At 44.3% G+C, this 26,892-nt stretch overlaps 1 protein-coding gene across 2 annotated transcripts in view; it reads right to left on the bottom strand.

Annotated features, from left to right (window-relative positions):
- Positions 1-25,812, bottom strand: part of NR4A3 (nuclear receptor subfamily 4 group A member 3) — a 30,128-nt gene extending 4,316 nt beyond the window's left edge. The window contains exons 1-7 of one of the 2 annotated variants that reach the window (XM_068169982.1): positions 25,393-25,812; positions 22,652-22,810; positions 19,118-20,004; positions 16,735-16,864; positions 15,613-15,785; positions 10,184-10,383; positions 8,820-8,998 (exon numbers count right to left, since the gene is read on the bottom strand). In XM_068169982.1, coding sequence (XP_068026083.1) covers positions 8,820-8,998; positions 10,184-10,383; positions 15,613-15,785; positions 16,735-16,864; positions 19,118-20,002 — 1,567 coding nt within the window. In that variant the 5' untranslated portion in view covers positions 20,003-20,004; positions 22,652-22,810; positions 25,393-25,812. The remainder of the gene's footprint in view (positions 1-8,819; positions 8,999-10,183; positions 10,384-15,612; positions 15,786-16,734; positions 16,865-19,117; positions 20,005-22,651; positions 22,811-25,392) is intronic. The other variant, XM_068169984.1, reaches the window with a different exon arrangement.
- Between the last annotated feature and the right edge of the window lie 1,080 nt (positions 25,813-26,892).

Below are 26,892 nucleotides of genomic sequence, written 5' to 3'. Positions count from 1 at the left end.
AAGCAGGCGTAAGGTCTGCACCAGGCACAGTGGTGCTTTCCCCAAGCATGCGTACACAAACTCCTTGCTGCCTCCCCTCAGCACCTGCTTTGGCTAGATGTTCTTGAGAAACCAATAAAGCAGATGGGATTCAATAAAGGCAGTCAGAAATGTGAAGGTCTGGTTTTGCACTGATACTCACCCATTCTACACTTTTTTTCAACTTCATTTACTTAGGCAGAGCTAGCTGCTGAAGAACACTGGCTTGGGATCAGAATCAGACATCAGTGCAGAGATGTACATCTCTGGCCAGAAGCTGCTTTGCTCTATCATTTAATTAGCATCAATCTGCCCTGTTGCTTCAAAGCAACACTCATCCAAGCAGTAACATCTGCTTCAGACATCTTTTTCACCTTGCAGGAATTAAAAACTCTAGGTATTCTAAGTGCCTTGTTTACATTAAAACACGAGGAGTCAATGAATATTTAAAGCTGTTCCAGTAAATGGTGTATAGTGTAATTATGTAAGCCTTAACTATACAGGTCACTGAGAGTAAATACTTAGGCAGATTCTGCCATTAAAAATCTTGCAGATAAATATTGTATACAGGTTTGAAAAGCTGCAAGGTTTTTTTTTACTGAGAGAATCTGCAGGACATTCAATGAATCCTGCAGTCTTTAAAGAGTTCCCACCTTTTTAATCTGTTTTGAGGTTGTTTCCTGACCATGTAAGTGAAGGTATCTTTACAGATCTAGGAAGCTGAAATACTAGAATGGATCCAAAACCTGCCTACAAATTAGCAGAGCACATTTTTACACCAGTGTCTCAGTAGGTGTGTATCTTGCTGCAGAGTATGGGAAATTGTCTCTGGCTCTGGAGCGCACAACAATGTTAACATTTCCAGACAGAACTAAACAGTTTTTGTCTTACACTGACAAGTTCACAAGGTTTCTTGAAGAAGGTTTCATAGTGTCTTTGGTGGCTAGCCATGAAACATGACATTGCAAAACACACAGTTTATAGTATTAGTAGCCTTGCTTTACATAGCAAGATCTTGAAATCCAGAATTAAGAGATACTCTGTCCTTAAGCCAGTCCCTGGTGCTACAATATTAAAGCAGTCTCTAATAATCCAGGCTGTCCTCTCCTGCATGAATTGACACACAATAGCCTTTGCCACTTGTAAATCTTTATAAATCTTTATAAAGGTAATTTCTTATGAGAGATGCTGCCTCAGGGATTCAGTCTCCAACCCCTAAGACATCTCTTGGGGACCCACAGAAAGTCAAAGCCATCTATGAGAAAGCCCTTCTGCTAGCAAAGGGCATTGCATGAACTGGCACTGCCATTGCAGTCTCTGGTGTTTAGCATACAGCTAGATTTTGGGGAGCGTACTAGTGTTAAAACCAGCTCATCTCCTTGGTAGACTTGGAGAGTCTCGAGTCTAATATATGCAAATATTTAAATGTCATAGAGTTCAAATAGCAGGAAACACATTTTCTTGCCTTTTCCACATAACCAGTTTCATTTGGGCCAAACAAGGCCCATGGTATTTCTTACTGAACCTGAGGGGAGCCGCGTGAAGCACTGTGCTGTGTGTGTGCACTGGTGCCAAAGCTGATGGCTTCTAAACATTTGCCATCTTCTGTAGGATATCTTAGCCACACAGGAGTGGTAATTCCAAGATTTATCCCAAGAAGGACAGCTAGTTAAAATGGATAGATTTTTCTCTGATTGAAGAGGTGTGTAAATGTTATTGTATTTAGACTTTCTTGTTCTTAAAGACAATTACAAAAGGCATGGGTAAAGTGAATCTAGAATTTTTCAGCCTTGTGGTTTAGGATACTATTGATTTTTGCAATAAAAATGGTGATTTACGGCAAAGAGGCTCCCCATAAGCCTGTCAAAATGATTCATCAGAAGCCTTGCCTCTAAAGCTCTGCAAACTTAGCAGTTCATCCTCGCAAACTGAACACAGCAAATATTATCCACCTTTCTCCTTTTCCCAGGAACCTCAGTGCAATTCTGTGTTACCATTACACTGATCAGCAAAAAGGTGATAGAAGGAAAGTAAGAGAAGAGGAAAAGCCATCACCAGCTGTGCTAGTCCTTCTCTGTCCCTAATCTCTGACATGGGGTAGATCATGACAGGGCTGGGCAGACTGCTGCTTTTATGAGAAACACATCTCAAAGGCAGCAGGTACTTTAAGGACCTTGTGTAGCTCGAAGATCTTTGGGTTGTGTACTCTGCCAGACTGGGTCAGTTTTAGCCTTAATTCAGTTTGAGGTTTCAGTCCAATCAGAAATGCAACAGATTTACACTGCAGACATAGGCCCCTTGATTGTCTCAGTTTGTATACAGTTATCTAATTTTCTCTTCCCCCTTCACAATCTTCTTCCCCTTCTATAACTCAAATAAGCATGAGGCTCAGCTGCCTAAAGCTTTCTGCTTGTCTCATGCACACTCTTACATGTAAGAGTGCAAGACTGCAATTCAGCAGATCCAAGAATCTCCTGTCCTATTGCAGTCTGGCCCATGTTCACCCTGTCTAACCTTCAGGTGCTTCACAAGGGTGCCCAAGCTAGGAGCCTGTGCTTCTTGAACTCCTTCACAACTCAAAAGAAGGATGGGCATTTTTAGAAGATGGTGTGGATTTTAGTTGGATATACCATCTTCTGGAAGTGCCCTGTGTTTCTCCATCAGCTAGGCAAGGTGCCTAAAGTTAGATGAGCTGAACGGCCAGAGAGGACATCACCGTTTTCTCCCTCCTTTAAAACCACAACGTAGCACAGAAGCCCCTGGTTGCTGTAGGAGGAAAGAGTTCTTGCCTCAGCAAAAGGGTGGGAGGGAGAAGGAGCAGCAAGTACTTCACTTCAATGCTGACAGTATTTCCCTCAGCAAAGTGGTGGGGAGGAAGGCAGACAATGCAATCTGGAGGGTTTTTTTCTATAACTGGCTCTCCTACACTCCTCCAGTCTGCCACCTGCTCATATGTAGACCCAGCACATGAAGCACCCACTCTGGAAGATCCTGGCAACAGGACTGAAGGATATCTGCTGCTGAAGAGTAGGTGAGCCTCCCTTTTGTAGGGAAGTTGGACAAATTCATGTTCAGAAGGGAACTGCATCAGCCAGACCCTTTTTAGCCAGACCAGACTCTTTACTATTTCTCGGTATGACTACTGGTGCTAAAAATTGTGTTTGTAAACTGGAACAGAAACCCCAACAGCAGGAAAACAAACACAAACTCATAATTAATTGAAACCTCACAATACTCTCCAATGATCTGGTGCCAGTCTAACAAAGCATTAAGAGTGTGAATAAGCCCCATATATACAGTGGCTCTGGTCTGGTCTGTAACACTTAAAGTAAAACATATGCCAAAAGAGCTTGGCTGAATGAGGAGTAGAATGCTCTGTACTAGGCAGCATCCCACTGAGAGTGTCAAGTGGGCAAAACAATAACATTTTGATGTGGATAGAGAAAGGAAGAGGCAGAGGGGAAAAGAGAATAGAGAGGGAGAGAGCAGGCAGAAATTTGAGCCTAAATTAGAGTGTGCCCTAGAGATGATCTGCGTTGGAGTCTCTGTATTTTGACACAGTTGGAAAAATTGTAAAGCAGAGCATTAGAAATGGTCATTTGGGAAGTTAAGGAAACATTTTCAAGAATAGGCTGTGTTAATATCTGGTCTAATCTGCACTATCCAGTCCAGCACAGAGTGGTTGTGCAGGAACACTTGTGATCTGTGCAACAAACTACACTGGTAGAAATCATTCATGCAGAACTGAAGACAGAACTTGTCTCGGGATGACCAGTATTTCTTTTCCATGTTGGCACTCATCTTTAGCTCATTAGATCCTACATCCCAACAGAATAAGTGATCCAAAGAAAAAGAACAGGACAGAAGTAATTTTTTGCTTTCATGGGCATGTGGGATGAGTGTCATGTGTCATTTCTTAACTGTTTTCTTCTGGCTGATGCTCAGAGTGCCACTGATGTGCCCTGGGGGAAGTTCTGCCCAGCCCTTCTTAACCAACTGAAGGAAGTAAGAAAAGAGAAGAGAGACAGAGAGAGGAAGATCCTAAAGGAGTACCTTAAAGAAAAAAGATGTGCTTTGGCATCACAGAGTTTTAAGTTAACTGTTTGCAAGCCACCCACAATAAACCAAGAGCCACTTCTTTCCTCCTGGGTGCTCTTTCAGGCTGATGGCCTGTCTGGTAGGACTTCAAACTTCAGCAGTGATCTGACATGATGCTTTTCCTACTGGGCAACATACTGCAAATTGCCAGGAAACATAAAATAAACAGAAAAAGCACTAATGTATGGAATTTTTGTTTCAAAATATTACAAAATCTTTTCCTGTTTCTTTTATGTTGTGCATACCTTTAGTTTTACTCAAAGCAAGCAGTGAATTAGTGACTATTGTGATACTCACTAGGTCTCCCCTTGTTCCCTTCAAAATTACTGAACAGAACAAATGGTCATACAAGCCTATAACTATGCATCCTCTGCTGTCACCTGCAGCTGTGGTTGAGACAGGACACGCAGCTTGGCAGCTCCAAACAAGTCAGCAGGTTTAATTAAAGGGCACTGGAACTACTGGGGCTGTTATTGGCTAATTGATTTCCAAAACCACATCCCAAGATGAGTGAACAGCCCTCAATATTTTAGGACACTGGGAACAGTGGAATATCTTTTAGCCTCCAACACTATTTTTTTACATTTAATCCCTCTTCCTTCACTGGGAAAGAGAGGTTAGTTCTCCCTGTCCCTCTGCCAGAAGAAAGAGAGAACATTTGAAAGAGAGTAGTGATTTCTCTTGCTGTTCTCCTTCAGCAATACTGCCAATGACTGGTATGCAGAAGGGGCTGTTTTCTAAGAGCACATCTTTGTTCAGGCTATGAAGAGCACTCATGAAACCAGGAAGAACAAACAGGTCTTTATTCCCTGGAGCTTTTTTCTTTACCTGGAGAAACATTTCTTGCTACCTAAGATGCTGTACGGTACTAAAACAAGCTATAGCTATTACAGAACACTGGGTTGTTTTCTTTTTCTTTTTTTCAGTTGAACCACCAAGTCATGAAAAGTTGACTAATGCCAAATAAGAACAGGAGCAATTTGTGTAATAATGAAGACAATTTTGCTCAAGCCAGCATTTTGGGTTGGCAGTGTTGCTAACTCAAGCAAACAACTCCTTCCTATCTTGCTGCCCAATGACATGGATATCCATCTGGGATGTGGGAGATTCGTGGTCAGATTCCCTTCCTGTTGGAATTGGACCAGAGATTGGGCCTCGGGTACCCTCTGAGCACCAGCTCATCTCCAAATCACCATGCACAAAAGCCATTCTGCAGCCTGTAAAATATGTCAGGTGGCCTCAACACAAAGGACAGTGACACTCAATAGCCAGGTAAGCTATGTTCCCGGAAAAAAAGTCACTCTCTTTTGCTCTGACTCACAAAAAGGGCTTGAACCAGGATTTACTATCTACCTGTTGCCTCCATTACAGGAGAATGGAGTACCTTCTCTAGAGATGAAGAACGGCACCTAGACCTGCTCAGCCAAATCCAAGCCTCCAAACAATGCTTTCAAATGTTCAGCAGATTTCAGATTTCCAAAATTTACCTTTAGTACTTTTTCTCTTCTGGTGTGACTAGCTGAAAATCATCACATGGCTTGTCATACTCAAACTGAAGGGAGCAGACAAGATGCCATTTCTTATGGGATGCAATACCAGAGGCAAATCTCAAGCCTCTCCTGAATATAAAATTTCAATGTACTATCACAAACAAAGTCTCAAAAGCAATCCCTGCCTATCAGCATGCTGTGTGCTGCAGTGATCCCTTAGCCATAGTTACCTGATTTTCATTTGTTTCACATTATTTGGTTTGATACTGTTATACAATACCATCCCTTTCTGGGTGAGTCCCTAAGTTAGCTAGCTACCCTTGGACATCTGAAACCTGTCAATATAAATCACTAGGCACACAAGCTTCCCTCTTATTTAGATCACACAAAAGTATATGCTGCCCTTAAGAGCAGGTCAGCAGAGATATACTAGCCTCATGAAATAAAACAGTACACAGAAAACTACACTAAGCACTGTCTCATACAGATAAGGAAATCCAGAAAAGCTTGACAAATACAGAAACCCTTCAAGCTTTTATGGACAGAAATGCTCTCCTTTTCACAGACAACAGTTAACTTCCATTTGTTTAGAAACTTTGGGAATACTAGCACAATATAACCACCTCCTGGAAGGGTTGCTATCAAGCAAATGAAGGAATGTGGGGCACTATTAACTAAAAGATATTTCTATGGAATATCTTAGGGTGGCCTGAGCCAGTCATGGGACAACTTTTGACTCAGGGCAACTGTCTTGGTTTAAACCCAGCTGGCAACTAAGCCCCACCCAGCCACTTGCTCACTACCCCTCCCAGTGAAAAAGGGGGAGAAAATCAGAAGAGTGAAAGTGAGAAAAGTCATGGGTTGAGATAAAGAGAGTTTAATAGGTAGAGCAAAAGCTGCACACACAAAGAAAGCAAACCAAGGAATTCATTCACCACTCCCCATCAGCAGGCAGGTGTTCAGCCATCTCCAGAAGAGCAGGGCTCCATCACGCATAATGATTACTTGGGAAGACAAACACAACCACTCCAAACTCCCTTCCTTCTTCTTCCCCCAGCTTTCTATGGTGAGCATGGCATCATATGGTATGGAATATCCCTTTGGGTCGCTGGGGTCAGCTGTCCCAGCTGTGTTCCCGCCCAGATTCTTGTGCACCACCAGCCTACTCACTGATGGGGTGATGTAAGAAGCCAAAAGGCCTTTACTCTGTGTAAGCACTGCTCAGAAGTAACTAAAACATCCCTGAATGTCAACACTCTCTTCATCACAAATCCAAAACATAGCCCTGTACTAGGTACTCCACCCCAGCCAAAACCAGCACAGAAAACAGACTCTGCCTAACTGAACAAGGAATTACCACACCAAAATGCTTTGTAAGGAACAAAAGATTTTGTTTTCCTACAGAATTGCCTTTTTTCCACAGCCACATAGGCAGTTTGCAGGGAATCCTACTCATCAACCTGCATCCTCTTGGTTAGTCCTCTCCTCATCCTTATGAGGAAGACAATAAAGAACAAGCTCCATCTACCTGTGTCTATCTAAAATAAAAGGCATCTAATATAAAGTAAATAGGCTAGATGAATGATAGGTGCTATATGCATGTGAGCATATATACCTGTATAACAATATCTATGGAGAGAGAGAGCACCTCCCCTTGATTTATAGATATACAGAGATATAAACACATACACACACACAAATACATACATATGCATTTATAATGCATATATCTAAGTATGCATGAACACATGTCTATGGATGTTTATATAGAGGAGTTAGAAATAAGTTGTGGATGTTCTTTCCCACTTTAACAGATTAGTCATTTGGAAAATTTTTCACAGGTAACAAAGCAGCTCCAATGAATTATTCTGGACTTAAAGAGTTTTATGAAAGAAACTAGAACAGGAACCCTTTCCACCTGCAGGAAAAAAAACCAACCCTGAACACAAATTAATTACAAATTTAACATACTTTTCTCAAGGAGCAGAGAGTTAATGCTGGAACATGTGTACACTAATCCTTCATCCAAATGCAGGAAGGAAGCGTACCATGTAAATGCTGGAGGCCACATTTTGGCCCTACAAATGCCAGTGAGAATGGGCCAATTTATAGTTTCTATATTTGCCATGGAGCATTCTGTTTCAGTATTTCTTAAGCATCATCTCAGTCTAGGTTAAAAGGAAGGCTGCAAGCTGATATTATTGAGGTTACCACCTGCAAACTGGTGGATGTCTGAAATGCAGGAGGGAATCAATATCCATTCCAGTGGAGCTTGTAACATCCCTGGGAAGATCCATCTCAAGGCACACTGAAGCCCTACCTCACACTGACACAGCTGCATGAAGGTATTAGCTGCTTTTCTAAACTGAGTTGAGGCTTTCAGTAGAAATGACTGCTGCTCTGACTCCTGCTGCATGGTTGTCAGACTCCCTTACTCCTAACCATTCCTGCTTCCCTCAGTCATGCCTCTTCAGCTGCAAGAAGCCCAAGGAATGGAAGGTGTATTTCAAGGAACTTTGTTGTTTCAGGAATGACAAAAGTAGACTTTATAAGGTTATGTGCTCCCATTTTCTATCCACTGGCCAGATTTACACCTGATTTTGACATTAGTTTCCTGCTGTTTGCTCCAGCAAACAGAAAGGGTGATACAGTCACACGCACACCCAAAAACTTTTGTCCAGTTGCCAAAGAGGGTGTTATTTCTTTCTATTCTCCAATTTTCTCTCCCAGAAAAACAGTACATGGAAAACCTACAGTAGCTTGGCTACCAAACACAGCCTGCCTGCCCTCATGAAGCACACTTTCTGGTACAGTTGTCTTGCTGAGAGGCCAGCTATACTAGCTGTATAGCTTCTAGCTCTTGAGCTATCCTGGTATTAGCATTCTGACATGGAAAATCTAGCTCTGGTCATTTCATTAGGTTTGTCTGGGAATTCATCAAGTATTTGGGATGGTTTTGTAGGAGCTACATATTTTGCTTGGAAGTAGCTTGCTTTTCAGAGCCTGTTCCAAGAAAACAATGAAAGGAAGAAATAGGGAGTTTGATAGCATTTGAACAGGTGTATCTGATGGTCTAATTTTGTACAGTCATTGCAATGCTTAAAAATCATACTCAATTTACCTTGAATATAGCTAGGGTCTGAAATTGCTTGAATCTGTATTAAAGCAAAGCACTGGAGTTCTGAAGCTTTCTGTTAACAAAGGAGCACTTACCTGTGATCATAGTTAGAGCTGATAAACTTGCTAAGGCTGGGATATCAAGGTTAAGGCTCTTTAAGTTTAAGGAAAAGTCTTTAATAGAGTCGAGCCACTCCCCAAATCCACGAAGGCACTGAAGTCTATGAAGCACAAGTCCATTGCAGAATACAAACTTATCCTCAGCAGTATCAGACCTCAAATAAAAACAATTGAAAAAATTATAATTGCATCTTCTACTTTACAGCAAAATGCATAACCAGTATTGAAGTCTCTGTCACTTAAAATCCAAGGCATATTATCCTGAGACATATGTGGGCATTCATATTTGACAATATGCTTCTCCCTTGGGGCTGAAGTACAACAAACAAGCTTCTATGATTGCTTACTTGGTAGAGTTATAAGCCTGAGGTTAGCTGTAGCATGTGGTGTAGACTGTCTAATTAGTTAAGATTTTGGTCCTGCCCAAAGGCATAAACAGAGAAGACATTTTACATTAAAGACTGTATGTTTGAACCAAAGGAATACTAAGTGAGTGCATTTTGAAATACAAAAATAATGAAAACTGAAGATTCTGCAACTCTCAGCATTTACTTAGTCTCATCTGCTTTTTCAGGTTGTAAAAATTGATAAGGAAAAATCCAGCTGAAAATACATGCAATAAGATATGTAACATCAAAAACTCTTTGATATGAAAACCTGTGTGTAAGAGACATATTACAGCCAAGGTCTCCTGTTTTCCCCCTCCCCACTGCCAATATGCCCATTAACAAACACACGCAAAGGTCATTTTGTACCTAAAGAAACAATTCAAATCATCAGTCTGGAATTTTCCCAGTCTCTGAAAATGCTCTTGGTGAAGTGTCTTACCCCGTACCAGACTGACAAATAGCATCTTACTCTATCAAATGACTTGGTATCAAGAAGAAAACCAATCTGATCATGATTTTAGATCTTCTACATCCCTTAAACAAACTGCTGACAAGGATGTGCATGCACAAAAGAAGGGAGAAAAGGTAAAAGCTTTCACACTGAAGGTGCTTTTCTATAGTTTATGCTGCTGAGAATGAAGCAGACTTGCTCAGATAGTAATCAAAGATCAGTTTTGATTACTATGGAAGAGGATGGGGTTTGTCAAACAAAAAGAACCATACCAGCAAAACCTATGATCTCTTTTTAAATCAGTTTATCTTTCTCTTTTTTTCTCTGCAGCACAAAGCAAATTAAACACCATGTCCTTTGGATACAGACATTGCTGATGTTTTGTGGGGGGTTTGGTACATCTAACAATGTTCAAAGATAGAGCCATAGTTATTCCTCAAAAGCATTTAGCTGGATGATTTTTCAGATCAGCTAAAAAAGGAAATTAAATAAATAGTTACCTGATGGAGAGTCTTAGTACAAACAGCTCCAAAAAAGCTGATTCTATGAGTAATGTCTGATCTTCTTTCGGGAGGTCAGTGAATCCTGGGATTTTTTCTGCCCAGCCTCTAGTTATGTCAATGGAGGCAGTCAGGAGATTGTAGAACTGTTGTACATGTTCTGCATCTGTGCCTGCAGCAGCCTGATCAGTGGAACAGTACTAAAATGAAAGCCACAGAAAGCAAGGTTACGTGCACTTAAGGGCATTCTGTGAAACATATGGCATTACTTGCCCAACAATACTTCCTTCTGTGGCAAAACTGATACTATCATCAAAGGCATAATAAGTAGTTCTACATCCACCTATTTGGCTATGTACAGGTGCTCTGCTATTCAAATGTATATTGCAAAAATATTTTCACTTACATAGAAATAGTTTACAATCTATAAATCAAACACAACACCACATTTTACAAGTACTTATATGCTATTACTAAACACAAACAGAAACCTGGTGGGTAGGATAATTTCCATTACACTAGAAGAGGAACACTATTTAGCTTACTACAGTTATACACTTTTCCCATTGATGAATTTGTCTCACTATGTCCAAAACACAGAATTCTTCCAAAGCCTCTCAAAGTGCATTTTATCTGACAGTGATAGAGACATGTGAGATAAATCATGTTTTATCTGACACATGCAGCATTGCTTCATTTGAATACAGAATGGTTCAAAGTAAAACAGCTGCCCTGGAACACCTCTTATCCTTCAAATAGGAGTGTTTAAGCTTCAGGACAACCTATTATCCTGCTTATGTGGCCATAACTCTTCCAGACAACCATTCGACAGCTTCAGCTTGCTCAACTGCCCCATGACCCCCTGGCGGCTCCCTCCTTGCTTCTCCTACTCTTTCACGTGTGGATCCCTGTCACTCCCATGACACTGCTGTCTCTCTTGGCAGAAAATGCAACAGGAGCTTTTGTGGCTTAGTCCAATTCTGTGCTTAGAAAGCACTGATGGTTTTCTGAGCAAGAATTGAATAATTTGGGATTTATTTTAACAACCTCCTCACCATCAGGCATCTGTAGGGTTACTTCTGGGACAGGCTTCATACTTTCTCTCCCTCTGGGACTCAGCCAAGAAGAAGTTGGGGTGGTGTGAATGGCTCAAAGAAGTGTGCATACTGTTTGACAACAACTTCCCATATGCAATTAGGGCTTGAGGCAATCAGCCTAAAGGTCTCCCTAGCCAGAGCAGATGCTGAAAGACCCACGTCTCCTTCTTGGGCTACAGATATAACCCAAGCTGCTAACTGCAAGCCAAAAGGAAAGAGAGAGGGAGGCATCAAGCAGCATTTCTCAGGCTTGTCCTCTGCCTGTCCTAGTTGCAGCTGCTTGCTGCTGGTAGGCAAGGGGTGAAGGACACCGTATCTGAATCAGTGACTGGTTTGAGAACCATGGCAATCCTAGACATTGCTGACCATAGACACTACCAGACTTGGCAGAGTTACAGAATGGTTTGACTTGGTCTTAAAGGTCTTTTTCAACCAAAGCAATTCTATGATTTTATGATTCTGTATCTGAGGTACCAGCACTAGCCCTCAATGACTCTGTTCCGCTTACCCAACACTAAGTGCAAGAGTACCTCATGTTAAATGTCAGCTCACATCCCTCCCTAGTCAGCCAGTGAAATATGTGCAACCCCTCTTACAAGTTAATGTGGAGAAAAAATTTGCCCCAGCTAGTCCAAAGGATCCTCCGACAGTGAAGTATGTAGAGACCAAAACACAGTAGAAAAATCTGTGTGCTGCATCACTGGAGTGGTCAGTCCCTTGTCTGGATGGAGCAGTTCAGGATGCTCAGGCAGCATGAATTATCTACTCCTGGCACCGAACAGCAGCAAGAGGTGCCGGGGTGATCAGTGGGTAGGGAAAGATCGTATGGTTTTTCAGAGACCTCACATGGTCTGGACCCTCTTAAAATAAAGCTACAGAGCAAGCCAAGACAGTGCTTTGCTGTTCAGGGGCTGATCTACAACTCCTTCCTACACAGGAAAACCAAATAGGCTGATGGAAACTCATGTCTCACCATAGGTACTGTTAAAGCAAGATACATTCTTGATCATTTGAACAGTGAAGATGATAAAGAAAGGGGAAAAAAAGGTAATACCCTAAGTAAATTCTAAATATATGTCATCACAAGTCAGCATAATTATACCAGCTATTAATTTGTTCCCAGTATTTATAAAACATTCCTCTAGACAAATTAAGACAAAGTTGTAACATCTTTCTAATGAAGGTGCATGCTGCGTTATGTCACGTCACTGTGAAGGCTACAATAGAGAGTATAGACGGGGCACTTAATAAAATCAAATGCATCTAAAAAACATTACAACCTCCATCTGTTGTTACAGTTCATCCTGTGAGAGAAATTTTAGAAGAAAGGTAAAAAATTATATGGAATTTTATACATTTTATCTGCTGTAATACCTTCCTGCTCACTACAAAGAGTTAGCACTTACAAAGAATAGCTAAAGTAAAATATTACTTACTCGTAACAGACTTATAAGTATGTAAGTGACCACGAAAAATGTATAGGGTTCTATTTTATGCTCCAAAATCTGGGGTTTTTTCATGATTATTTCATCGAGAAGAGCTGACATTTGACCTAACTTCTGACCAAGCAGCTGGTATGCCTGACCTTGGTCAGGAGGCCACAATACAGAAAGGCTCGGACCTGCGTTTCTTTACCTGCCCTGAGCAAAACAGGAGGCACACTGAGAGAAAGCCAGAAGACAAAGCTCTGCCTAAATACCTTCCTTGGAGCTCCTCTGGGAATTAAGTGAAACTCAAGTGTTACTCAAGGAGGGGTGTGCATGACATTAACTAGCATGGTATAACTGTACAGATTTGGACAGCCTAATGCTGGGGAGCCTGATAGTACCTAGCCCTACCCTTTGCTGGTTTTCATCTGACCTTCATTAATAGCTATGTCTGCAAAAGCCTAACATTGACTCTCTGCACAAAGGAGGAGCTATGCTTGTTTTTCCAAAAGCCTCCATATTTGCTTAATTTTGTGGCTGGGGAAAGGGGGCATTATAACCTAAATGCTGTACTCTCCCTCCAACAAGGCAACATTTCCATTTAAGTTGGAGGCCATTCTGTGTGAATAAGGACAGCATATCTCTCAGAAGTGTAAACTTGTGGAATTGTACCAGTAAAACAGGTGTGAGACCGGACTGCGGCCCTTGGCCTTTAAGGAGTTCATAAACCAAATTCTCTTCCTAGTAATTGCTTTTTGAAACCAAGTACCTAAATATACCATTGCTGGGGACTGGTAAGTTAAAACCAGTGCTGAAATGAAAAGCAGCCATGTTCTGAACAGAACCAGTTCCAATCTGTTCTGGTTTAAAATTCATAGTCTAGGGAATTTAATTTTGGTTTTGATTTTTTTGGGGGACCTTTTTAATATGTGTTGGGGTTTTTTTTTGGACAGAAGGGGGACACATTCATCTCTGAAACTCTTATCGGTACCTTACGGCTTGTAAACATGAAGATCACGCTAAACGTGAAGGTCATGTCTGCAGAAGTGTTAGGACTGACTCCAAAGCCAGGTTTCCAGACCTACGCACTTGTTTTGCTCAGCCACCAACACGGCCTAAATTAATCTCTAGAGGGACAGGATTATTCTTCAAGAAGATTTTTCTATCATTGCAGTCTGTTTATGGCCCGTTTCATTTAGTTAATGCCAGTTTTTACACAGCATTTATTTCTGATCACCCTTAACTTAAGGTTAATGAAAACCACAGGAATCTATTAATTTCTTTCAGCATATTTTTGTCTCTTCAGTACTGTTGACCATAACAGACAATTATATATTTTATTGTATAGAAAAACTTAGATATTAACATGTCCTAACAGACAATCTTACTGAATCTTTTAGCTACCAAGACTAGATTAATTTGCTGTCAGTCATATGCTTCCTGCAATGTCCAACATAACTGCTCAGCAGTTAGATTTATGGGCTGCTTTCATTAGAAGATAAATAATTCCTGTAGGACAAGGGGAAAAGTCACATAAAATTACACAGTTTTCATTCAGTTTTTTTGCAAATGCAAAAGCACTTACTCTCTATAAATAAATACATCAGGTTAGACATGGCTTTCATGGCCTGGGCTATTATATGCCTGTAATCCCGCGGAACCCAGCAGATTTCTGTCAAAGAGCACAGCTTGTCACACACCTCAGTGTTTGCAGAATGACCCCCTGAGACATTCTTGGTAAGTTAAAATACATGAAAATATGGCTAATGCATTCTCCCCCCCCAAAAGGCAGTCAGATGTTGAACAGCTAGATTCTTAATAGTAATTTGGGAAATTATACGATTGTATACTTTCAGATTAGCTTGAAGAAAAGATGTTACAGCATGCTTAAAATTGCTAAATGATATATGTAAGTACATTCTAAACCAGAGTAATGTAATTTTGATGCAATTAGAATCAAATGTGTTTTAGTATTAAATGTTACTTAGCAACAAGTGATAAATGGCCAATGTGGATGTTGTCTGAGTACAGCTGTATTTTTACAGACTCAGAGTTAATCTTGTTTTATGAAGGGGAAGGAATTTGATCTTGTTTTTCCTTAGCTGTCCTTTTTTAACATTTTCCTATATAGAGCTGCCTAAAAAGGTATTTAATAAGCCCTTGCAATGCTGTCTTTTAGTAACTATACAACAGCCTTTTAAGCTCTCAAAATATTCCATGAATATTTAAACGGTGACTATGATGCATTAAACAACAAAGTTGCAAGAGCAGATAATCTCTGGTAAAATTTTGATCATTGTTAAGATTATTATTAAAATTAAGAATTAAATCAAAAGTTTGTTTTACAACTGTGAATTTTACTGGAGAAATATCCACGCTGGCGTATCCAAAGCCAGACCCTGGCCCCCTTTAAATAATGGCAAAATTCCTGTTGATTTCAACAGAAATTTTCCCTGTCCAGCCAGAGTTACATTTTGCAGCCCTTCTATCTGAACATTGGGAAAGTGCTATCAGATTTTACAGTTCAGAAATTAAGATACTGTGCACATGAGTACTGCTCCTGAACTTGGTAGATCATAATGTTACTGCTAGTGTTTTAGCAGACTTTTGCAAGAATGTTCCATTTATCCACACATTCTTCCTTTCAGTCACCCGTGGAACATGCTGCAGGTAACTTTGTGATTGAGAACCTCACGATGAATAGTTACTAGCACTGATTTCTACTGCACCTCCTTTCCCCTTGTCATCCATCTACTATGAAAAGGCACGGTTGGCTGGATGAATTTCTACCCTCATCCAAATTTCACGTTCAATTTCATTTGAGCAAACCAGCTGGTAAGTAGAAATGCGGTTTGCAAATCATTTCTATGTGTAAAACAAAGAGGCAAAGAAAAGTGAGACATACTCTTGAATAGTCAAGCTCCCTGGGCGTGGAGTCAGTTAAAGCTCGTACGAGGGCGTTCATCATACTGATGGGAGGAGAAGGTGGAGAGGGCTGAGAGGGTTCTTGCTGTAAGGGGCTCTTTGGTTTGGAAGGCAGCCGACCTCTTCTCCCTTTCAGGCTGTCGGTACGGACAACTAGGTAAAAATAAGAAAGGAAATTAGTCGTGAAGATACTGGCAAATGGTGGCTGAGAATGAACACTTGCTTCCTTATAGTGGCTAGTCCAGCAAAAATAAGAGCATCTCCAGTTTCATCACATGCTGCTAATGCCTATGATTTCCAAGGAACACAAATCATACCAGAATTGTGTCCGACCTATGGTCGCAACCCGCAGTGTGGCTCATTACTTAAAGCCCAGCTGATTTCCTTGTGTTCATGCTTTCTTTTCAAGCATGTCTATGTGCCTATGTACGTGTGCCCATGCACATACACACAGACACTCTAATGCTGAAAGAAAACTCAATGTGAAACACAGATTCTCATGTTCCTACTACTGGTGCACCTTAGAATGGTAATCACTCATTTAATGTAATTTCAGCTTTCTGGAGGCATTTGAAAAAAAATATGGTCACGCAATATAGGTTATATTATCCATGTTAGTATTTGCAATGGGACTGCTCACAATATTACTCACATAGTTAAATATTTGCAGAACTGGGACTAATGAGTTGATCCTGTTTTAAATTAATTGCAAGTTTATAATCAGCTTATGGGAATGAGACAAGATCCTATGCCAAAATGTACACAATCGAGTGCAGCCCCCGGTGAGAAAACAGAGGAAAGCCAAGAGCATGATCGAGAAACACTCAAAGTTAATAAAGGAGACATTTTAGCCAGTGTCAAATTATCCTCTTGTGACCTTGCTATTCTTGAACTCTGGGGCCTAAAGTCTAAATATGATAATATGGGTGAAAAGAAGAAAATCAATACATTGTTGCACAAATGGAGGTATTTTGGGGTAAGTTATGAAACCTGTCACTGTAAAATTCTTTGTAAAGACATCCATGTCCACACACACGTACATACAGAGATTCATTAAATGTAATAGTTCAGCGTCTGGGATAATAATAGCAGTAGCCCTTACCTTCTTTAACCATGCCGACGCTGAGACACTTCTGAAACCGGCAGTATTGGCATCTGTTACGACGTCTCTTGTCCACTGGACAGTTTTTATTTGCCAGACAAACATATTTTGCATTTTTCTGAACTGTTCTCTGCAAAAACGCAATACAAGAAGAGTAAAGTGATCGTTTCCTGAACAACTTCTAACCTGACAAAATGTGTTTTAATTACAACATGAAAAGCGACAGTGCAATTCATATAATTAGATAAAATTAATTTCCTAACACACTAGCCTGCAGGAAAAACAATTTTATTAGTGTTAGCTGCTGACAATGAAAATCATCTAGGACTGTTCTGAAGCAAGTCTCTGGAGACAGGCAACTTTGAATGATAAAATCATATCTGAAATTATCAGGTCATCACATCTACCTTTGGGGATTAGATTATCTCCGCTTTTAATATCCCTTTGGGAACAATTTTCTACTTGGTTCATTCCCTTGATTATTGCTGACCTTATTAAAATAAAATCAAAATGATCTGCAATGTACTTCTTTTGCTATCATTATTGTTACACAAATACCACAATAACTGGTTTGGTTAGCCCTTAAAATCATCAAGGAGAAAATAAAAACCGCCAGAAACCCCTACAAAATATGGTGAGGGGAAAGCTAAGTTGACCTAAGAAAAAAATAGACAGAATTATGTTACAGTTATACACATTTCATTCCTCAAAAATCATCCTGAAACTATAGAATAAACTTTAAATTTGCAAAAAACCTGGCAAGCCTTGAGAGAACCTAACAAATACTGACGCCAAAATTTACTGCATGTTTCTATACTCCAAATCAAAGACACATCAATAAATAAATTAGCACCAAAAAAAATCCCACAACAAACCAACAGAAATAAAACCAGAACCAACCAAGCAAACCCAAAACGAACAGACAAACAAAACATTAATAGGAAATATATCAGAATAAGGACAAATTCATCAACGCAGCATTCAATATCAAATATTTCACTGCAAGTAAATGAATGGACAAATGTTACTTCACCATTTGTCCTCCTTTACAAGTAACAGCCTCCATGTACAAAATGCATGAGGCACAGCAAATATTGTTTATTGTGCTTTGGAGCTGAAAACTGTGTCATTTTGCAGAATAAGCTCTAGATACATCTCCCACTCAAGGATATGTTGTTAATTTTCACAGGGGCAGAATTGGGCCCGTGAGAACTGCTATTTCCAGGTTATTGGTCTTCCTTTTCCTAGTTATATTTAAATAACAAATAACTTTCACAGAACATGTGTATTTTACCATGTTGTCAGAGGGTTATTAAGTAACATGAGCAGCTCCACCTACAATAAACACTGTTGTAAGCCCTCCCCTCAACTATTTTTGGACTGCTTTTGTTCCCATCGTATCTTTTACCAGCATATAGGCATGCCTTAGCAGGAAGAAATATACCAAATCAATCTCAAATGTATTAAATCTTAAACCTGTTGCCCAGAACCATCCTACCAAAATCCATGCCAAGTTCTTCACTTAAACAAGCTATTATTTGAAAATATTGGAATCTGAACTCAGGCTGTTGAAAGGAAATTACAAACTCTCAAATCTAAGAACAAAGAGTATTCAGTTATTAGAAATGTACACACAAAGTTTTGACTGCAAAAACTGCCATGTGTAAGTTATTCATGGTGCCCTCCATCTGCAAAGCCTTTTCTGTTACACAGCAGGTACAGGGACCCTGTGTAGTGCCTAGTTACTGCCCCACAAGCAGCATTCTACTGGTGAGGACTCACTCGACTCACTCCTCAACTGAAGAGTAATAAGAAGGCAGCAAGCAACTAGAAATACTTGGGTTTGTCCTGTGTGTGAAACCAGTTTCCTCCTGGTGCCAAACCCACAGCCCTCCTCATCCCAGCTGCCCCAGGACAACAAATGCCACTGCTGACATTAACTCAACGTCAAGTAGACTTTATCATTTCAGGGTTTCTTTCCTTGCTTGAAAACAAGGTTTAATTGGACTGAGTGACCAAGTAAAAGCCAGGATGGATTTATTCCAGATGCATTTCACTACAGAACAAATGCAGTTTATAGCTCAGACATGAATGAAACATGCTCTGCTGTGGGATACTGGCAGGCCAGAGATGCTGCTTGCCCAGCTTGTTGCCACGACCCTTTCTCAGCCAACGCTGGCTGATCTTTTTATCTTATGGAAGGCTTACTTTGGCCTTCTTCAAAAGCTTTGAGTGTGAATCTATCCTACCCTACTAGGAGGCTTGGAGCCCTAACACACAACACCCCTTGGGTGAGGACTAAGAACATGTCAAGGCAGGTGGGGAGGAAGCTGTTGGGGGGGAGGTGAGAAGCAGGGAGGGGACCAAGCCACAAAACTCTCACCTTGAAAAAGCCCTTGCAGCCCTCGCACGTCCGTACTCCATAATGCTGGCAGGCGGCATTATCTCCACAGACAGCACAGGTACCTTCCCCAGATGAGGAGCTCCTGCTGGGTGGAGATGGGAGACCACTGCTGCCACCACCACTGCTCTCGCCCATCAGGCCGGAGGTGGCTGCGTTGAGGCCGAGTGGTGAGAAGGCTAAGGTGGCTGGTCTTTTGGCCAGGTGAAGCCCATAGGAATGGCTCTCCATGGGTGCCTGGCTGGTGGCAGGTCTGTCAGAGCCCAGGGGCAGGCTCAGGGAGGCAGGGTCGTAGCACATGTGGGTGGCTGCAGCTGGCGTGTGGGGAGGTGAGTGCTTGAAGTGGAAAAGGGGGAAGCGTGGAGGCACGGTCTTCATAGGGGCGGTGTCCATCAGGTGGCCGGGTGGCAGGCAGGTCTGTGTTGGCTGCAATGGGGGCTCATCCCACAGGCTCTGGTGAGAGGGGAAGCCAGGCGTGGTGGGCGTGGAGGGTGGAGATTGCTTGAAGTACATGGAAGTGCTGGGCATTCCCTCATCCGTGGAGGGTGGCAGTGAGGGCTGGTATGGGGAGAGCCGGGTGTCTTCCATCTTTATGAGGGGCCTCTGGCCAGAGGAGGCAGTTGGCATTTGGTAGATGCAGGAAGGCTTGAGCTCATAGCTGCCAGAGTAACCCTCCATAAAGGTGCTGAAGCTGGGAAGGGAAGTGGTGGCAGTGGCAGTGATTTCAGTACTGCTCAGGTCCATGGTCAGCTTGGTATAGTCAGGGTTCATGATCTCCGAGCTGTACTCCGAGCCATACGCATAGGTCTGAGCTGCATAATTTGAACCGGGCGGTGAAGGACTATACTGCGCTTGCACACAGGGCATATCTGCAAGGGCAAAGGGGGACATTAACAACAAGCCCAGCACACTGAGGCTGTGGCCCTGGCCCTCACAAACTTCTTTCCTAGGAGCTTTGCTGCTTTTCACAGAGCTCAGTCAGACACTCAACTCCCATTCTTGCCTGGACAGGGGACACATATATTAGCCTCAAGTCTCTGCCTTCGAACAAGAAATATAGAGGATTGACTAAGCATTAGGTATTAGAGAGCCTCTTCTCATCTAGTCACGGGAACAACTCAAATTTATACCAGTGTCAGTGAGAGAGGAATCTATCTTCCAGCTGCCCTACATCTGCTGCTTAATATACATAGGTGTCAATGAGAATTAGATAAGCAGAATGAAAACAGTTTATGGCTCTAAATCTATCTCTGTATGCATGCAACCATGCCATAAAATTTTCATGAAGGGCAAATGAGATTATTAAATGCATAATATTAAAAACTATCTTTACTTTAAGAGGAACAGTATCTGCAGTGCATGTCAGAGGAACGACTCAAATCACAGTGTTTGCTACTTAGGACTTGCAAACATCAATTTTGCTTACTCAACTCTGGGCCTCTGGGCCTTTCTGGTCAGCTAATAATCTAACGTTGCTGCCTGCCTAGTAGCTTTAAGGCTTATCTGTGGTAGAACATTCTCCAGAAAAAAAAGTAGGTGGTTAACATATCCTTCAATATGTAAAAATATAAGAGAAAAAGTATGTGGTCTTTCTGTTCCTGTTTTTATGGGAAAGCGAGGTTGAGGCTGCTAATATAATTGTTTTTATCTATTAGTCATAAAAATTCATGTGGTTCCCTGGTAGCTGGGATGGTTGAAGCAACACAGTGGCTGGCTATTAAAATTTGATTTTTTTTTCCCTTTTTCCTACCAGTCTGTTATTTCCTTTGCTGCTCTCATTAAATAACGGGCCCAGTTCTGCAATCCATTTGAGGTTTGCCTGACAGAACACTGAGAGATCCTAGCCTAATATCTGCAATCCAAACTAAAAGTGTGGGGGGTGTTTCAGTTCCACAACAGAGGGATAAAATGCATAGATTAGTATAAATTCTCTTATGAAGATTAAAAGAGAGGAAATACGGAGAACATTTGTATCGGATTTAAGTGCTGGTTATCTCTTCTGAATTGTGGTAATTTACATTCCAAAAGCACCTGAGAAACAATGTATGCTAAAATTAAAGGGAGAAAAAAAAAAGAAAAGCTGTGTTAAAAATAATGGGATTTCCCCCCTTGTTTTAGGAACTCACTTCACATTAGCCTGTCATGCAGAAATCAAATCATTTCTGTTAAATCAACTTCCAATTGTTTCCTGACCACTCTGCAGATAAACAGATTTAAACTAAGCAGCACCAGATTTCAATTATTGTACTGTCATAAACCATTCATGTCTTTCTTCTGCTGCAGAAAACATTAAAAACTGAGAAAAAAAAATACTAATAGTGCTGCTTTCTGAAATTAAGATCTTCCTGCTCGCAAATCCAAATGTTTCAAGAAAAAAGTAGGGTGACCCTTTCACAAGCCTTGCATCCCAATGATATTTATGTATTTTCCTGTGTTTCTCTTCTTTCCTATCAATTTCTGTCCATGCCACTCCATGCACACAATTTTCATGGCAAGTCTTATTTACTATCATTTGTTAGTCTGAGGACCGTCTGTTAAAACATCGTGCTTAATCAAATAAAAAGGGAAAGAAATTCCTTCCAAGCACCCCCACTGAGAACTGCCTGAGAAATAGAGCTGACAAAGCGGACAGATCATCTCATGAGTGGATGTGTTGATACGCAGCCCGAGGAAGGAAAAAGGCCTTTTTTTTTTTCTGCTAGCTCAGAAAATGAGCGGGAGTTCCGGGAAACAGATCATTACGGCGTTTTTTCCCCTGCAGTTTTCTGAGCATAAGAGGGTTAATGTCACTGAATTCTGCACAAAGTGGAGTAAGAAAATAGAAGTCTAAAAAAGTACGACCTGAGGACAGAAAACAAAAATCCTTAACCTAAAGGTCGGCTCTCTCCTGGATCGGCGGGACTCCTCCTACCTCGCGCTTTGCCAGGGCACTTGTCTTACTCTAACCCCTTCTTTTCCACTTAAGGCATCAGTATTAATTACCCTCAAAGTACATAACTGGTTTTTTTTTTCTTTACCAAACAACATTTAAAAAAAAAGAATAAAGCCCCCCAGGAGGTGTATTAAAGAGCAACCTGTCATCAAAGCCCAAAGGAATAAGTAAAAACATCAGGGCAGGGACATTCAGAGCGATTCCCTTGTTATTCTGCTATCTTTATGAGATCTTGAGGTGAAGGACGCCCAATTTAACGCCCAGCAAGCCGCGCTCCTCACGGGGACACCAACATCCCACCCATTTCCCCCTTAAACCTGGCACACCTTCGGATGGGGGGCTCAACATCTATGCGCCTTGGCACGGCATCGCTAAAAGCCCTGTGAAACGCTGCCCCAGATCCTTCTGGGATCTGAACACCCTGCGGCCCTGCTACGGGACCTCGGGGACCGATGATGACAAAAGGGTTTGGAAGGGCAGGAGCTCTCTCTCTCTCTCTCTCACACACACACACACACACACACGCACACGCACACAGACGCTCACCCTGCTCTCCCGGAGAGGGCCGGCAGAACGGCATTTACCTGGTGGGTATCTTGTGCGCTGAATGGTGGGGCTGGAGGTGCGGACGGAGGCGGCAGCGGCGGCGGGCGGCGGCGGCGAGGTGGGTGCCGGCTGGGACCTCTCTGCGGAGGCGGGTCTGGGGCCTGGCCTCGGCGGGGGGCGCTCTTCCGACCCGGTCTCTGTGCGCCGGCGGCGGCGGGAGGAGAGGGGTAGAGTCAGGAGCGGCAGAACCCGACGGGTCACAGAGGTACGCCCCCCGCGCCTCGTCCCCGGTCGAGCGCCTCACGGGGACGGGAATCTTCCCCCAGGCTCGCACGGCAAGCCTCAGCCTCTCCCTCACGGGTGGGATGGGAGAGCTGGGCGGGGAGCCCACCTCTGCCAGCTCCCGCTCCCTCAACCACACAAAAGGCAGAAATCACTCGGCTGGGACAGCGGAGCCGCTGGTTTGTTCTCCGAGCAGGGAGCGCGGGGAAGGCAAGAAGAAAGCCCCAGGCGAGGTAACTACAGCATGCGGGGCAGCATCCCCGTGCGTCCAGTCCCCCGCGTGAACTTTTTTTTTCCAGGGGCGGAGTGTTGGACCGTGAGGAAGCAGGCTGGAAGTTCCTGCGCAAAAGGAACTTGAGGGGTATCTTCAAGCTCCACTGAAGTCTGCGGCAGCTCCGACCCCGCGGGACGCCTCGCGGCCACCACCGCGGGCGCGGGGAAGGGAGCCCTGCCCCGCTACGTGCCCCCGCCCCGGAGGAGTGCTCTGTCCCAGCCCGCCCGGCGCTGCCTGCGCTGCCGGGGGCTCCGCGGGGGATGCGCGGCGACGCCGGCCCCTGCCTACAGGAGCCGCTCCCCGGAGACTCTTTCTCCGGCTCCTAGGCTTTCTTTTGCCTTCTCTGTCCTTCTTGCATTTGATCCTCCCACCCCTCCACCCCAGTTCTCTGGATGTTTAAGTGACTGTCAGCTCATCCCTTTCTCTCCCGAGGGTTTTGTTCTCTCCCGAGCTCCTGCTGCTTCCCGCTCAGCACGGAGCGCCCTAGGGCTCCTCTCCACCCCCTGAGCCGCCGGTTACCTAGAGACACTTGCTGCGCTTTTAACCATGCAACACCCCTCCGGACTGCAGCCGCCCGAGCCAGGAGCGCAGAGCCGTAAGGGCTGTAAATTAGGAGGAAATAACTACCCTTGTCAAAGCTCTTTTCTTCCTCCGTGCACTTTACATTCAGCCCCGAGTGGCACCCCTCCCCACCCTGTAATACGAGGAGGAAAGCGTGAAATACTCCATTGTGATTGTGACTTCTTCAGGCGAGTTTCGAAACCTTCATTTACCCGGGAGGGACCGCGGAGGGGGAAGCTCCATTGAATTAAAAAGTTTCGAGCTCGATTTCCATCGCCGGATAGCTCGCGATTTTTTTTTTTGGGGGGGGTGGGGAGGGATCGCCCCGAGCTGCACGGTCACTCCATCAAATATCCACGAGCTCGCGTGAGATTCACCTCCGAAGAAACCGTCTGGTCTAGTCCATTGTTTTTACCGGGGCTTGACTCCAGCATACAACGGTCTCCACGGAGGAGAGAAAAATAGGGCGAAGAATGTAATCGAGTGAAGCGGCTTGGATAAAAGTTAGTGATTCATTCCCAAACTTTTCTTTCTGCCTTTTTTTTTTTTTTTTTTCTTCCTGGATAAAAAAACAAAAAAATCCGATCCCAAAACACCAACCCCCCTACAGAAAACAGCATTTTCCGCTCTTTCCCAGAGAAATATCCTCGCACGGAATCCATCGTCTCCAAAAATTGATAGTTAAATAACAGAGTTGAGTTACTAACTAGCCAGACGAAGGTGAGCCGCATCTCCGGCCGGGACAGAGTATCGCGATAATGCCTTCCCGATAACCGTGTCCCGACATAGTATCACAACCCAGCGCGCGCGCGTTCTCGCCCCTTTCAAGACTGAAAACTTCCTTGGCAGCTAATAAGGGAAGAAGGCAAAAGCGAGAGGCAGGAGCAGGGCAGCAGCGGCCAGCCCAGCCTCCCCACACCGCACCGCCCGTGCCGGGGCACCGCAGCCCCTCGTTACCGCTTCTGACCTCCGAAAGGAAAAGTGCACATTTCCGAGGAGCAGATGCCGGGCAGACGTGCCGAGCAAAGATCGCGTCTCATTTCAATACAATCTGTCACATTCCAGCAATTACCTCTTGGGCGAGCTCTTTCGGCTTGCCGAGGGGGGCTGGTCTCTCCCAAAGTGAGATTAGATCAACCTGCCCCGCCGTCCCTATTAGCCAGCTCGAACTTCTGCAAACAAAACCACCTATTTCCCAAGCGCGGTTAAAGGAAGGAGACAAATTACTGCCATTCATCGCGGGCGCTGTAAACTCCCCGCTGCCGCCGGCAGCATCATTTCCATGACAACAACTAGCAGAAATACCTTAGTATCACCGGCTCCGGCTCCCGCTCCTCTTAACCACAGCCCTCCCGTTTGCGAGGGGCGACGGTGCCCCGGGCACGGCAGAGGCTGCTGAGCGCGGCAGGGAGGCTCGGAAACCGAGCGGCAAATGAGCATCCACGGGAAGGAGAGCGGGGTGGAGGGAGGTTGGGTGGGGGCAGGAGGGAAAGGGGAGCGAAAAGTTTCTGCGAGAGCCCGGCACGGCAGCGCGTCGGCTGAACCGCATCGCCTGCCGCCGGCACCCCCCCAGCATCTACCGCGGCGGCACAACTTTCCCGGAGTGGGCACACGTCGCGTTGTCCCTCTCCCTCATCCGCTCCCGCTCATTCGTATACGTACTCGGTTGCTGTGGAGGTTCCGTCTTTACATCTAGTTTGTAGGTGCCCGCTTCCTTAAAGGCGCATGTAGGCGCTGTCCAGCGGCAGGACCCGAGACACAAAACCCCGGAGACTCCCGGCGGCTGCAGGTCCGGAGGGTGCGTTATCCCGAGGCATGGAAAAGGATTGAAAAAGCCTGAGAAGCCAGGAGCCCGTCCCCAGGCGGAGGAAGAGAGGGAGGGAGACAGCGGGCGGACGGGCGAGGGATGCCGAGCCGCCGCCGCGATGTGCCTTTGTATGTGTGTGTGCGGCGGGAGCCGGGCTGAAACCTGCGCCGGTGTCCCCGGTGCGAGTGCCCCGGGGTGCGCGTGTGCTTGCGCGGAGAGAGGGGACGGAGGCGCCTCTCTGAGCTGCTCTCCCGCTCCCTCTCTCTGAACGTCATTTATGTGAGAGGAGCCCTAGCGGCCTCTCCATAGAGCGGCTGGAATGCGAAACGTCAATAGTGACGCCATGGCAGCCTGACGCTACTGACCCCCCCCCTCTCCGCCCCAGTGTGTGCGCCGCGCTCCCGCTGCACCGCGCCGAGCTGTACAGAGCCGAGCTGTGCCGAGCGCGGCGAGCGCTGCACTGCCGAGCCGCGCCACCGGCATCTGGCCGTCTGACTGCCACAGCCTGGCGAGTCGCCCCTTTTATTATTATTATTATTATTATTATTATTATTATTATTATTATTATTATTATTATTATAATACAACGATGGTGTTGCCTTATTTTGCAAACGCAGCAACTCTTTACTGGAGTACTTCAAGGGGAAAAGAGCTTTATTCGGTTAATTAGTGGCACTTTCAGGAAGAATTATTAAAAGTTTTTCTTTTTTTCGGGGTTCCCCCCCCCCCCCCCCCCCCTTTCGCAAACCCTTTTTTTGCTTGTTCTTGGGTTTGTTTTCCCTCTTTTTCTTTTCAAACTTTGCAGTGCGCAGGAGCAAAGAACAGGTTGCGGAAGGTGCCGCTCCGAGCGGGCGCTTGCGCGTGCGGCCCCGAGAACGTCCGGGTCTCCCGCTTGTGTGTGCGTGTGTCTGTCCTGCTGGGTCCCCCGCCGCCTCCGCTGGCAGCAGCCGAGAGCGGCTGGTACCCAGTACTATGTTTACTTACGCTGCCGACAGCCGGGCCGCTTGCTATTGTCATGGCGGCCGTTATAGCCGCTGCAGAGTTTGTGCTTCGTACGGAGGGGTTTTGCAACATGAGTTCTACGGACGGGGACCAAGATGCTGCGGGGCAACGGGCGAGTGAAGCACCCCACTTCACGCATGCCCGCCGCCCTGGGGAGGAGGAATCGGCGGAGGCAGTGGCAGTACTTTCGCTTCGCCATCTCGGTGCCCGCAACCTCTCGCTCCACCAGCTTGTCACCGGTACCGCCGCCGGGTACGATCCCGCCCTGGGCGGAGAAATAGACAAGCCGGGCTCCGAGCAGGCCTCGTCGGACACCGCAGACCGGCTGTGCGAGAGTCCAAGTATGGGCCCGG

The sequence above is a fragment of the Melanerpes formicivorus genome, unplaced genomic scaffold, assembly GCF_026170545.1.
Source record: "Melanerpes formicivorus ecotype bairdi unplaced genomic scaffold, bMelFor1.0.p_v2 SCAF_258, whole genome shotgun sequence".
In the NCBI taxonomy this organism is placed as follows: Eukaryota; Metazoa; Chordata; class Aves; order Piciformes; family Picidae; genus Melanerpes; species Melanerpes formicivorus.
Note: the sequence above shows the minus strand (reverse complement) of the source record. Positions and strands in the feature narration are given on the sequence as shown.